Here is a 12,851-nt window from a genome sequence, read left to right on the forward strand (position 1 = left end):
TCCCTACTTGTGATTCCCAGCGACTGGTATTATTCAGAAGCATGCCACCTCTGACAATGGAGGTAGAACACAGCAGAGGCAGAACACTGGCTGACAGTAGATTTCACAATGCACATCATTCACGTAAGAAATTTGCACCCCCAGGGCATAGCAGTGGGGCCAACTAGTTTCAACAGCTTTAAGAAGAGATTGTGATCATTCGTGGAACTAGGAAGGTCTCTCAGTAGCCATTTGGTAGAAATGGAAGGGAGAGGACTAATGCTCCCATGCCCTGCTTCCTAGAGTCATATGACTGACCTCTGAAGGAACCAGGATGTTGGAAGAAATGGACCCTTCATGCTAATCCAGCTGGTCTCTTCCAGTGCTCTTACAATGGGCTGTATTCGACTAAGTGATACTCACAGCAGACCAACTGAAATCAATGGACATGACTAACTTATGGCCATTGATTCCAATGGGTCTACTCTGAGTAGGACTGAGTTGACCGCAACCCATTATGCTCTGTAACTGCAGCCTCCTCCTTCTTCATCTAAAGAAAATGGACAAAGAAATCTGCAGCTGGCTCTCTGAGTCAGGGAGTTTCCCATCTCAGTCGGTTACCTGCAATGAACTTTGTTACATAACTGTCCTACACCAGGTAGTGGATGTTTCAGAATAATCAGCAGCAGCTGCAGGGTGTGAAACAGCAGGCAGTGCACATGGAGTCACTTCATGACTTCTTAGTTTACATGAACATGTCTTTAGATTAGGAATGGAGAACATGTGGCCCTTCCGAGATTTGTTGGACTCCAGCGCCTATCAGCTCTGACCACTGGCCCCTGCTGGCTGAGGCTAGGGCTGGGGGAGACATTCAATTCAGTTCACAATTAAAGCTGAATAGACCAAATTCATAAGGACATAAGATGAGCCTGCTGGACCAGGCCAAAGGGGGCCCATCTAGACCACCTTCCTGTTTTCACAATGGCCAACCAGATGCCCAAATGTGAAGCCCACAAGCAGGACCTGAGCATGACAGTAACCCTCCCCTCCTGAGGCTTCTGGAAACTGGTTTTCAGAAGCATACTTCCTCTGACTATGGTGGCAGAGCACAGACAACATGGCTAGTCGCCATTGATAGCCTTACCCTCCATAAATTTGTCTAATCCTCTTTAAAAAACCACACTTCCCCAAACAATGCAACAGCCAAAACATAATTATCCTTTGGTGTTCACACCCATATTTTGTGAAGCTGTTCTCCAACCAAATGTATTGGGGGCAATGTGTATAAAAATAAAATAAAAAATTGTGAAAATATGTTGTTGTTATATGCCTTTAAGTCGATTACGACTTATGGTGATCCTATGAATCTTTTTTTGGATATATTCATAGGGTTTTCATGGTAAGAGGTATTCAGAGGTGGTTTACCATTGCCTTCCTCTAAGCCTACAGTGTCCGGTATTCTCAGGTGGTCTCCCATCGAAGTACTAACCAGGCCTGATCCTGCTTAGGTTCCAAGATCAGACGAGATCAGGTGTGTTCAGGATAGTATAGCTGTAGGCTTTTGTGAAAATAACCTACAAAAATGTATTATATTAGGAGAATTTGCTTGCAAAAAAAAGTCTGTTTATTAGAAGACAGTCACACTAAAATGCTGATGAATGTTCATGAGGATTTTTTAAAAACACATTTTTGCAAATTTCTGCAAAAATGTGGGGAACTGAATTTAAGATTCAAAAAATGAGAAACTGAGAGAACTGAAATTGACAGCTCCTTTCCCTAGCTGTGGCTGATGGGAACTGGAGTCCAACATTATCTTGAAGGCCACAAGTTCCCTATCCATTCTTTGCATGGATGTTTCTGTAGACCTATTGGACTCCTGCTGCCATCAGCCCAGCACAGATACACCAGCACAGAGTCCCTGTTCCTCACCCAATACATTCAGATCAGGTAAGAAGGTAGATAAGCACCCATTCTCTTCCTCTCAAACAATTGATCTAAAGACCACAGAGGGGTCAGTTTGTAAACCCAGGTCTCCCTCCACTCTATCACTGTGTCTAGAACATAAGAAGAGCCTGCTGGATCAGGCTAATGGCCCATCTTGTCCACCATCCTTTTCTCACAGTGGCCAGCCAGATGCCTCTGAAAAGCCAAGAAAGTCCCCATTTGCTGCTGATTCAGAACCATTTTCTCCTCTGCTTAGAGCTTCTTTCTCCTTTTATTTGAGCGAGTCTAACCAATCAGAGATCCTGTAGTGAACATGGGTAACCTAGTACATCAGATAATCATGTAATAATCAAATGTCTTAGAAAACAATGGTGCTAGTCAAACATGGTTATGTGAAAACATCACATGAGTCCCATTCAGAGAGGAACACACTAATGAAACTATACACAGAAATGGTAGTTTGCTCAGTTCTGGTGGAAATGTACATGGAAATAGAGAGACAGGGTTTACACATCTCTGGCACACCTGCAAGAAGAACTCATCCACTACCCCAAACCAACTCCATTAAGCCAAGCAATTAGTCAGGGCTCTTTATTAACTCATTGTGTTTATTCATCAACAACTAACCAGTGATAGCCATGACAAGTGTTAATCCCCTGCACCTTTGTAAATCATCCAAGACTAGAAGGGCCAGTTGTTAGACAGGGAATAAAAATGCAACTCACCACTCCTGGGGTTGTCTCATTTCCCGTAGGAGAGGCCTGTAGAGAGTATAAAAAGACCTCTGAATTCAAAATATCTTCATTCACTCACTTCCAACTATTCTTTGGTTCCAGTTGCTGAAGAAGGTAAGCCTGTGTTTATTTGATAAAGGGTCTTAAGCCTTTTTACTGAAGCAGGAGCAGAATATGGCAGATGATCTAATTGTTGAGTCTCTGATCAATGATTGTTCAAGAGAAGATTTAGAGAATGGGCTTTGATGCAATCAAGTACTGCTTAAGGGCAATGTAGATGTGGCGATATTTCAGATGGGAACTAGAGAAGGGATTATAGATAGGTAGCAAATAGTAACAGAATTCAGTCCCAAAGCTCAATTTAGAGGTTGCTGCCATTACTCTCAATGGGTTTCTTTTGTCCACAGTGATGTCAGCTCATAGTAATTTACTAGTAACTTAGTAATTGTCACAGTAGTATTGTTAGGTTTTGAATGTGGAATTTGTACTGTATGTCTATATTGATCCTTTGTTGTTCTTGTTGTTGGGATTTATATGCTGCTTAGAGATTTCTGTTGAAAACTGAAGCTGTATATAAACAAATAAATAAGTTTGGCTGCGCCATATTGTGACATCATCACAATCACTGTGTGATCCCTGATCAGTAAGAATCACTCGGGGGTGCAACCCCCATTTTGGCTTAAGTGAAGTAGTGAATAGTGAGGGAAATGAAGGGACGGTCACAAAGGTTCTGCTTTGTGTGTGGCTTCAAGGATCTCCAGAAGTTTTGCTTTGGAGGCTTGCACCACAATCATTGCAGAGCTGCTGCCAGTTAGACAGCAGGTATAATACAGGGAGAATAAGCATGAATCCAACAGTGCATTGGATTCATAGCTTAAGGACATCTTTTGCAAACAGAAGGTCTTCAGGTTCAGGCCTTTGACATCTCCTACTTAAATGATCTCAGAAAGGAAGACCGGGAAAGTCTTTGTAATCCCAGAGAGTCACTGTCAGCCGGAGTATTCAATACTGGGAGAAATGGACCAGTAGAATTATGAAACATTAGTGTTCAAAGGGATCTTGAAGGTCACCTAGTCCAACCTCCTGGTCAGTATGTGATCTGCAGTCCTTTTAGCCAAAGAACTGAAGGGAATGGCAGTGGTTCAGTTATGCAGAAACACAGGGAGTTACCTTCTTCTACATCAGACCATTGCTTCATGTAGCCCAGAAATTGTCCACCTTGTGCAAGCAAAGCACATGCTGTGATCTGTGAGCCTTCTCCATTGTATAAAGCTATTTTACATCATGCCAGACCATTGGACAATCTAGCTCAGCGTTGTCTGCTCTGGTTGGCAGTCACCCTCAACTATCTTAGCCAAAGCTTTTCCCCCTCAAGATCTGTAGATCAAACAAAGAATGCCTTGCATGCCAAACATGTGCCCCTTTATGGCTAAGTTCCCATCACTTCCATAGCATGTTTCTTTTAGATGGCATCACTGCAGGGTCCAGTTCCATGGACCACTTTTTTCTCTTACTAGCCATCCACCAATATCTGGATCTGATTCTTTGGAAGGCATCAGGTGTGATTAGGTATGCCACTGCTTCCATCTTATTTATTTAAGCCACAAGGCTATGGCGACTGATGTCTCTCCAACACATCAGCCAGAGGACTCTCCCCCCCCCCAATAAACTGAGACAAAGGAGACTTTATATAATCCAATCAGTTCCTGGAGCCTTAGGCCAGGGTCATGAACCTCAGGTCTGAGGATCAAAAGCAGCCCTCTGAGTATCTCTATCCAGCCCTCGAGACACTCATCAAGCCACATGGCCTCAGTCCAGGCCATACATCTCACCAGTCCTGCTGTGCATCCTCCTTGAGGGTTTCCCCCTTGAACTCTGATCATGCCCCTTCCTTGCCTGGATGGAGGATGGAGATAAGTGAGTCTGAGCCTGTGCAGAAACCAGCCTACTGCCCAAAGGCAAAGCATATATTTCCTGCTATGCCCAGTTTGGCTTCTGGCCCTGCCCACCACTTGCATGTGGTCCTTGGAAGCTTGCCTAGAAAGGAATATGGCCCACAGGCTGAAGGAAATGCTCCCTGCCCCTGCTTTAAGCCGGTACAGGACCACTTATGCTTGGAAGACTGATTTTGTCTCTTTTCTGTTTCAGAGCTAAACAACCACAAAGAAAGCAAGAAAGCAAGAAAGCAAGAAAGCAAGAAAGCAAGAAAGCAAGAAAGCAAGAAAGCAAGAAAGCAAGCAAGAAAGAAGAGATCCCCTTACATCCCAACATTGAAAAATGAGCTCTGGGCAGCAGAAACAGAGCACTAGCTCTTGTTGGGGCAGCAGCAGTGGCGGCTGCAGCTCATGTGGTGGAAGTAGCGGTGGAGGTTCCTCTAGCTATCCGAGCCAAGGGAAGTTATCAGACTGCTGCTGGGGTGGCAGTGGCGGAGGCAGAAGCTCTGGCCAAAAGACCATCACCATCTCAGGTGGCAGCAGCGGTGGAGGCGGCGGACAGAGCTGCTGTGGAGGAAGTACAGGATCCAGCGGCGGATCTGGACAAATTGCTATATGCAGCAGAGGAGGTGGAGGCAGCGGCCAACAGTCTTCTGGATGCTGCAGCGGAGGAGGGTCCAGTGGGGGATCAGGAGGTGGGATCTGCCAGCAAAAGATCCCAAGCTTAAGTGGTGGGGGAGGGATATGCTGTGGAGGCGGCGGTAGTGGAGGGTCAAGTGGAGTTAAAATGATAGGTGGAGGATCTGGTGGTGGTTGTGGTGGAGGAGGCACCTGTGGAGGAGTTAAGATCATAGGATCAAACAGTAGCAGTGGAGGGGGCTTTGGCATTGGAGGAGGGTCCAGTGGAGGGGTTAAGAATATTGGTGGGGGATCTGGTTGTGGGGGAGGCAGTGGAATTAAGGTTGTAGGTGCCGGATCCAGTGGAGGGGGATCCATTTGTGGAGGTGGGAGCAGTGGAGGATCTGGTGGTAAAACCATCACTGTAAGTGGTGGAAGCAGTGGCGGCCAGAGCTCTGGCGGTTGCATTGGAGGTGGGTCCGGTGGTGGTGGTGGATCAGGTGGACAAACCGTTATAGTCCCATGTGGTGGAGGTAGTGGCTGGGGTGGTCAGACTGTCATAGACCCATGTAGTGGAAGTAGTTGTGGTGGCAGTAGTGGCCAGAGCTCTGGCTGCAGCATCGGAGGAGGATCTGGGAGTGGGGGCAGCTCAGGTGGCCAAAGCATCATAGTCCCATGCGGTGGAAGTAGCGGGGGTGGCCAGAGCTCTGGCTGCTTCACTGGAGGAGTCTCTGGTGCGGGCAGCTCAGGTGGTCAGACCATCATAGTCCCATGTGGAGGAAGTAGTGGCAGTGGCAGTAGTGGCCAGAGCTCTGGCTGCTGCATTGGAGGAGGATCTGGGAGTGGGGGCAGCTCAGGTGCCCAAAGCATCATAGTCCCATGTGGTGGAAGTAGCGGGGGTGGTCAGAGCTCTGGCTGCTTCACTGGAGGAGTCTCTGGTGGGGGCAGCTCAGGTGGCCAGACCATCATAGTCCCATGTGGCGGAAGCAGTGGCAGTGGCAGTTGTGGCCAGAGCTCTGGTGGCTGCATTGGAGGAGTCTCCAGTGGTTGTGGAGGCTCAAGTGGTCAGACCATTATCCTGTCAGGAGCTAGCAGTGGTGGTGGCTGCGGAGCTGGCCAGAGCTCTGGCAACTGCATCAGAGGAGGGTCTGGAGGGGGCTCTATGCAGACAAAGCAACCCGTTTGCCTCCCTCCTGGCATAGGCCAAACCAAGCAATCTTGCCAATGGCCACCCAGCCAGAAGTAAAGAGTTCTGGGTTGTTTGCTCCATTCTACGACGACGTGCTCTCCCAGAAAGAAAGAAAACGAGACCGACATGTCAGTGTATTTCGTTCTTGATGTCATATCCCACCTTTAGGTGGAACAGCTTTGCATGTTGCATGCCTTGTTCCCTGTCTTGGTCACAAGCTTGTCTCCTCGGTGTTGCATGTTCAATGTGATGCTGTCCAAAGGGGAGACAAATGTGAATGCTCATGCTGGAGGAGTGTTGGCAAAATGCTCCATCGGTTTCCTGCTTCAGATCTCTACTAATGCATGGGAGATAATAAAGCTTACTTGAGAATTAAAATGAAGCGATGTTGATATTGTCCTTCTTCCTTTATAAGAACGTAAGAAGAGCCTTGCTGGATTAGACCAGAGGCCCAGTGAGTCTAACATCCTTTAACCAACCAGACAATTATTTTATTGTATTTGATTTATTATTTAAAACATTTGTATACTGCTTGATCATTTGCATTTCTAAGCGGTGCACATAAAAAAGACAAGCCAGGCATAAAACAGATAAAACGCTAAAATCACCGTAAAGCCAAACATTTCCTTTTAAATAAAATAAATCTGTAAATAAAATTTTGAAATCAAAAGGCAAGACAGAAATGATGGAAATCAACAAAATTATTAGAGGCTGGGCACTGAAAAAGTGACAGCTTCTTACAGTTTCACAGTGGCACAACTAAATTTGGGATAAATTCAGAACATCCCTAGCATTGACTGCATTTTGATTGGCTGACGGTTCTGAGGCCTAATTTACATACAGTGTTTGCAATATGGTTGCTATTCCCCTGTAGCTGCATCTCGTATTGAATTTCTAAGCTGTGCACATAAAAAAGCCATACATAAACTCAAACAAGAGGACAATAAAATCATTGTGAAATCAACCATGACCTTAAAATGCCTGCTGCAACAAGAATGTTTGAGTCACATACCTGAAGTTTAACAGATGCCTCTAGGACAGCAGGGTGCAAAAACACCAGCCCTCCCCTGTTATGTTTGATCTGTTTCCGGGGGGGGGAGGATTGTGAGGGATTTTTGGAGGTCCAACTCTAAACCAGGAGATTGCATATAGGCATCATGGGAAGTGAACTTTGACCAACTGGGGATTTATTACCTATCCAAACACATTTGACAAAAGGAGGTAGCTGAGCCCTGAGATGGTAGGGTAGATGGTACCACTTAGGATTGTGGAGGGGAAGGAAAGGAAATGTTAGATGCAATGTTCCCTTTATCTGTCCAACTGCCTTCAAGAGGAATGGGGAACTTATGGCTCTCTAAATGTTGTTGGAGCCCCAGTCATCATAGCCACTGTTCACTGATGATGAGAGTTGTAGTTAGGCAACATCTGGAGGGCCACAGGTTCCCCATCCATGGTTTAGAAAAGGTGTGGGGAACCTGTGGCCCTCCAGACATTGCTGACTAAAACTCCCATCATCCCTGAACAGCGGCTATGCTTTTAGGGTGCTTTTTATGTATAGAGAGCCAATATGGTGTAGTGGTTAAGGTGCTGGACTATGACCTGTGAGACCAGGGTTCGAATCCCCACGGAGCCATGAAGCTCACTGGGTGACCTTGGGGCAGTCACTGCCTCTCAGCCTCAGAGGGAGGCAACGGTAAACCCCCTCTGAATACCGCTTACCGTGAAAACCCTGTTCGTAGGGTCGCCATAAGTCGGGATCGACTTGAAGGCAGTCCATATTTTTATGTAGAGGAGCAACCGTCATCATATCCATCCTAGTCTTCATCTTAAAGGCATAGGGTGAGCCACCGCTTAAAAAATGCAGCATGTGCTACAGTTTAAAGTAAATCACAATCACAGAAATAGGGTGGGTCCTAAAAATATACATCTCAAGTGCCAAAGACCACTTTCCATCACTCGTGACCTCAGCATGTGATGGAAACTGCATACTGAAGGTGCCAGATGTGCATCTGAGGGGAGGGAGTTTCACAACTTAGGAGGTGCCACAGAGAATGGCCTCTCCCAGACCCCCCCCCCCGAGCTTCTGTTCCCTACCTCTGCCCTAGAGGGTATACTCCTTTTAGGTATCTCAATATTTTTTTGTTACGCATAAAATGAGAGCCCACCTAGTTCAGGTGTGGTTAGATTTTTTTACGGTCTGAGGGCTATCTTCACCTTTGGCCAAACTTCCAGGTGTGGCCACCACTCTGGGTGTCACCACTGCACACTTGCACACACACACACACACTTGAATTTGTACACAGAAAGGTAAATGTCTCCGTCCCTTCAGCTGATCTGTGCTGAACAACTGAGGAAGGCTTTTCCTGAGCCTTCTCCATTCATCAAATTCACTATGGAGGGGGTGATTTGCATCCCTATCAGGTGCTGGGCTTTGCTCAGCCCGGAGCCAAAGGGCTGTAGGTTAATGGTAGAGCACCTGCTTTGCATGCAGAAGGCCCCAGGTTCAATCCTTGGCATCTCCTGGCAGGGTTGGGAAAGATAACCCAGGCAGAGAGGTGGACAAGGCTGATCCAGATGGAGCAATGGTCCTACTGTTGCTGTTGTTTATTTCCCGTCCAGGGCAGCTGCATCATGGCTCCTTCAACTGCAGATTGAACCTGGACCTTCTTGCATCCATTGGATGTGCACCTCCATTGAGTTATGGTCCCACTCCTGCATTCAACTGTGCCAGACCATTTGGGGACTATGTAGCTCTATATTATCTGCTCCAGCTGCCAGCAGCTCCCAAAGGACATCAGATGCTTCATTGGTCCATCTAGCTCAGTGTCATCCTCACTGGCTGGCAGTGGCTCTCCAGAGTTTCAGACCTGACCATGCCAGAGATTGAACCTGGAGCCTTGCACAACAAATGCTCTAGCACTGAGCTACAGCCCATCACCAGGTCCCAAGCAGACATAGCTCTTCCTGAGCCCTGCTTCCTGAGGTCCTTTTAATCTGGGGGGCTTTGGGGATTGAACCCGGAGCCTCACACATGTGCTCTGGGCATCATATCTTTGCACATTCCTACTTGTCCAGATGCATGATGCATCCGATGATCATCAGGTGCACCAACCATCATCTGATTATCATCAAGAACCTGACACAACAGGCTCCTACCTACAAAACCCAGTGCCACATTAAATCACATGACAAGTCATTGCTTGACAATGTGCACAGTGACATGGTGACAGACATGTTGTGGTTCTCCTGCTGCTTCCTAAGGCAAGGATTCCATCATGGTTAGCACAGCAAGTAGGCAGGATCTATACAAACTGTGATGCATTGTCAGCGGTTCTGGGGTCACAAATAAGGGCAGGGTTGTAGGTGCAACACAGTGCAAACAAACAAAGGTCAAGAACAGAGAATCAGTCTAGGTCCTAAATATTGATTCAGAAGAGACAAGATCATGCAACTGTCCAGGATCAATGTCACAGGATGCTCAGACAGTAACACAGTAAGGAAATCAGAGGGAGTAAAGTCAAGAGATGAACATGAAAGGTTGTCACACAGAGAAGGGCCGGGATCTCTTCTCAATCATCCCAGAGTGCAGGACATGGAATAACGGGCTCAAGTTGCAGGAAGCCAGATTTCAGCTGGACATCAGGAAAAACTTCCTAACTGTTAGAGCCATACGGCAATGGAACCAATTACCTAGAGAGGTAGTGGGCTCTCCAACACTGGAGGCATTCAAGAGGCAGCTGGACAGCCATCTGTCGGGAATGCTTTGATTTGGATTCCTGCATTGAGCAGGGGGTTGGACTTGATGGCCTTATAGGCCCCTTCCAACTCTACTATTCTATGATTCTATGAGATCTGTGTTAATTTTTGCAAGGGGAAGTCTCAAGATGGGGACCTTATATACTCGGGCCTCCTAGACCACACCTTAACTCCAGCTGCTGGTAGTGAAGGCCATTCACATATTGCTTATTCATGAGGAGACCCCTTTGCGTGTGGGACATACGGCAATTCTGGATTCATAGACAGATGGTATGTCATCAGTGGCACTCAAGGACTGAGGTTGTGGTGGCTTCAGCTCCTCCTTTGACAACTCCAAGAATTATTCATCAGGTCTCCCCCTCAGAGATCCAGGTGATCCTTAGCACTGGTTCCAGGGGACACTCCTGCTCTTCAAGATCCTGGGACTACAGGGTTTGTCCTCAGAAGATTCCACATTGGGTACCCAGCCATGGATAGGCATCAGGTTCTGGGGCTGGGATCTAGTAGACGGAGTGGCCCAGGCTCACATAACAGTAGGGATGGATGAATCTGTGAATTTTGGTTTCTCCCCATTCCTCTTTTTTTCCCAGCTGTATACTCAATCCTCCTCATTTCCAAATCCATCTGTGGGCTTTAAAAAAAAGGACCTCATCAAAATTCAGTGCATTTATTTCTATTATACATGTTTACATACAATTTTGTCTAAAGCAAACATGTTGGCAAAGCATTTCCCCCTATTATAATGCATTGTGTATGTAGTTTTCATGATCATATGCATTTTTTATGCACACTTTACCCTCACATATGCATGTTTGCCCTTGGCTGGAGAACTGCCGTGCAAAATTTGGAGAAGTGCAAATTTTGAAGGCTGGCTGGGTATTCTTTCAGAAAGCGCAATTTAGGTAGGTTCACCATTAAATGAATCAAAGTTTTCCATCTTTACATAAGACCTTTCCCCAAGTGTGTATTCCACACCAGACTCCCTGTGTCTGGGAAGCGGGGGGGGGTTTGCATTGGATAGATCTGGTATAACATATCAGGACCATTCATTTTAGTCTTTGCTAATGTATAGTCTGACTGATCAACTCCACATTCCAGATCACACACACACAGATTAATTTCAATACATATTTTAAATGTCTTTCTCTCAAAACAAGCAATTCTAAACTATTTTGTACATTTAAAAAAACAACAACCCAAGAACTATATACAAACTTTTGGAAAGTGAGAAAGTAAATCCAGATTGTTTATCTGGTACAGAGTAGTGACTATCAGAGCCTCTCTCTCTCTCTCTCTCTCTCTCTCTCTCTCTCTCTCTCTCTCTCACACACACACACACACACACACACACACACACACACACACACACACACTTCAATACATATTTTAAATATCTTTTTTTCTCTCAAAACAAGGAATTGCAACCTATTTGGTGCATTTAAAAACAAACAAACAGGAACTATATACAAACATTGAGCACGTGAGAAAGTAAATCTGGATCCGTCATTTAGTCCAGAAAGGGTGGATCAGGTTGGTGCATATTGGAATCCACAAAGAATCTCAAGCATCCACTCAAACTCACCACACAAGTAAAACTAGATGAAATAACAAGGAAATGGCTTTAATGGCATTTTGCCTTCTGGCTTGTTACGAGCCGGGGGGGGGGGGGGAACAAATAAGTGATCCTTAAAGAGCAGCATTAAAAAAAAATTTCCTGGGAAGAGAGTTTGCTTCCTAGTGTGACAGCACTGGGTAACCTATTTGGCTTTCAGCCCCCTTGAGGATAACAAACCATCAAACCACTGACTAATTTAGCAGTGATCTTCCTTCTAGGAAGGCCCTGTTGCACTTTCTGTGCCACAATTGGGATAGTGAACTAGGCGGATCCAGAGGAGTCCAGGCCCTGCCTGTCAGCCCCTACCTCCTCCTTCGTCTCGATGTTGCTCCTTGTAGAATGCAGCGGGGAGGAAGAAGAGGATGGGGACAAGCTAGAATGAGTTGGTTCCACTTGTCATTGGCTCTGGTTCCACCAATTGGTGAGCTCCCTGTTTTCTGCTGTGCCAGTCTCAATAGACAACAGCCACCATTGTATAAAACATATCCCACCCAGATATCTGAAAGGCTGCCTTCTTCCCTACTGATCCCCTCAGGTGTTACGACTGGCAGAGGGGGTTCTCTTGGTAGTTCTCCCACCCTTAGATGTTTGGGGAATAACAACCTGGAAGAGGGGTCTTTTCTGTGTCACAGTCCCCAAGCTGTGGGATTTCCTCTCCACCGAGATGTATCTCAACCTTCATTGTATAGCAATTGGATTTATCTATTTCTGAAGTTCAGGGTGTGAGTGCAGATCATTATTTATCCAAAATGGCACTATCCACACTGGGCAGGATTCTGAGGGCCACAAGCTAGTGGCGGGCAAGGCCAGAAACAAACATTGGTTGAGCAATGAACATAAATTCAACCTTTGTGCTGTGGGCAAGCTTCTGCACAAACTCACACACCGGAGCCGCTCTGTCCTCCGTCAAGACAAGCAAGAGGAATTACCAGAATTTAAGGACACACCTCAGGCAGGCAAAAATACTCAAGGAGAATGTGATGCAGGTCCAGCAAGGGATGTAGCTTCCAGAGAGTACTGAGGGCCAGATAGAAAGGACTGAGGGGTGATGTCTGATCCCTGAGCTTGAGGAACCCCATCAT

At 46.2% G+C, this 12,851-nt stretch overlaps 1 protein-coding gene and 1 pseudogene across 1 annotated transcript; one reads left to right on the top strand and one right to left on the bottom strand.

The window, feature by feature from the left end:
* Positions 1–1,419: 1,419 nt before the first annotated feature.
* On the bottom strand, positions 1,420–1,538 carry LOC133375271 (5S ribosomal RNA; annotated as a pseudogene).
* Positions 1,539–5,378: 3,840 nt separating this feature from the next.
* On the top strand, positions 5,379–6,738 carry LOC133375174 (loricrin-like). The gene has a single exon (XM_061606744.1). The coding sequence runs from the start codon at positions 5,379–5,381 to the stop codon at positions 6,453–6,455; it is 1,077 nt and encodes a 358-aa protein (XP_061462728.1). The 3' UTR covers positions 6,456–6,738.
* Positions 6,739–12,851: the final 6,113 nt, after the last annotated feature.

Source organism: Rhineura floridana, chromosome 22 (genome assembly GCF_030035675.1).
Source record: "Rhineura floridana isolate rRhiFlo1 chromosome 22, rRhiFlo1.hap2, whole genome shotgun sequence".
NCBI classification, from domain to species: domain Eukaryota; kingdom Metazoa; phylum Chordata; class Lepidosauria; order Squamata; family Rhineuridae; genus Rhineura; species Rhineura floridana.

Bases quoted from the DNA above. Each gene is read 5' to 3' on its own strand.
- LOC133375174 (XM_061606744.1), top strand. From the start codon at position 5,379: ATGATAGGTGGAGGATCTGGTGGTGGTTGTGGTGGAGGAGGCACCTGT.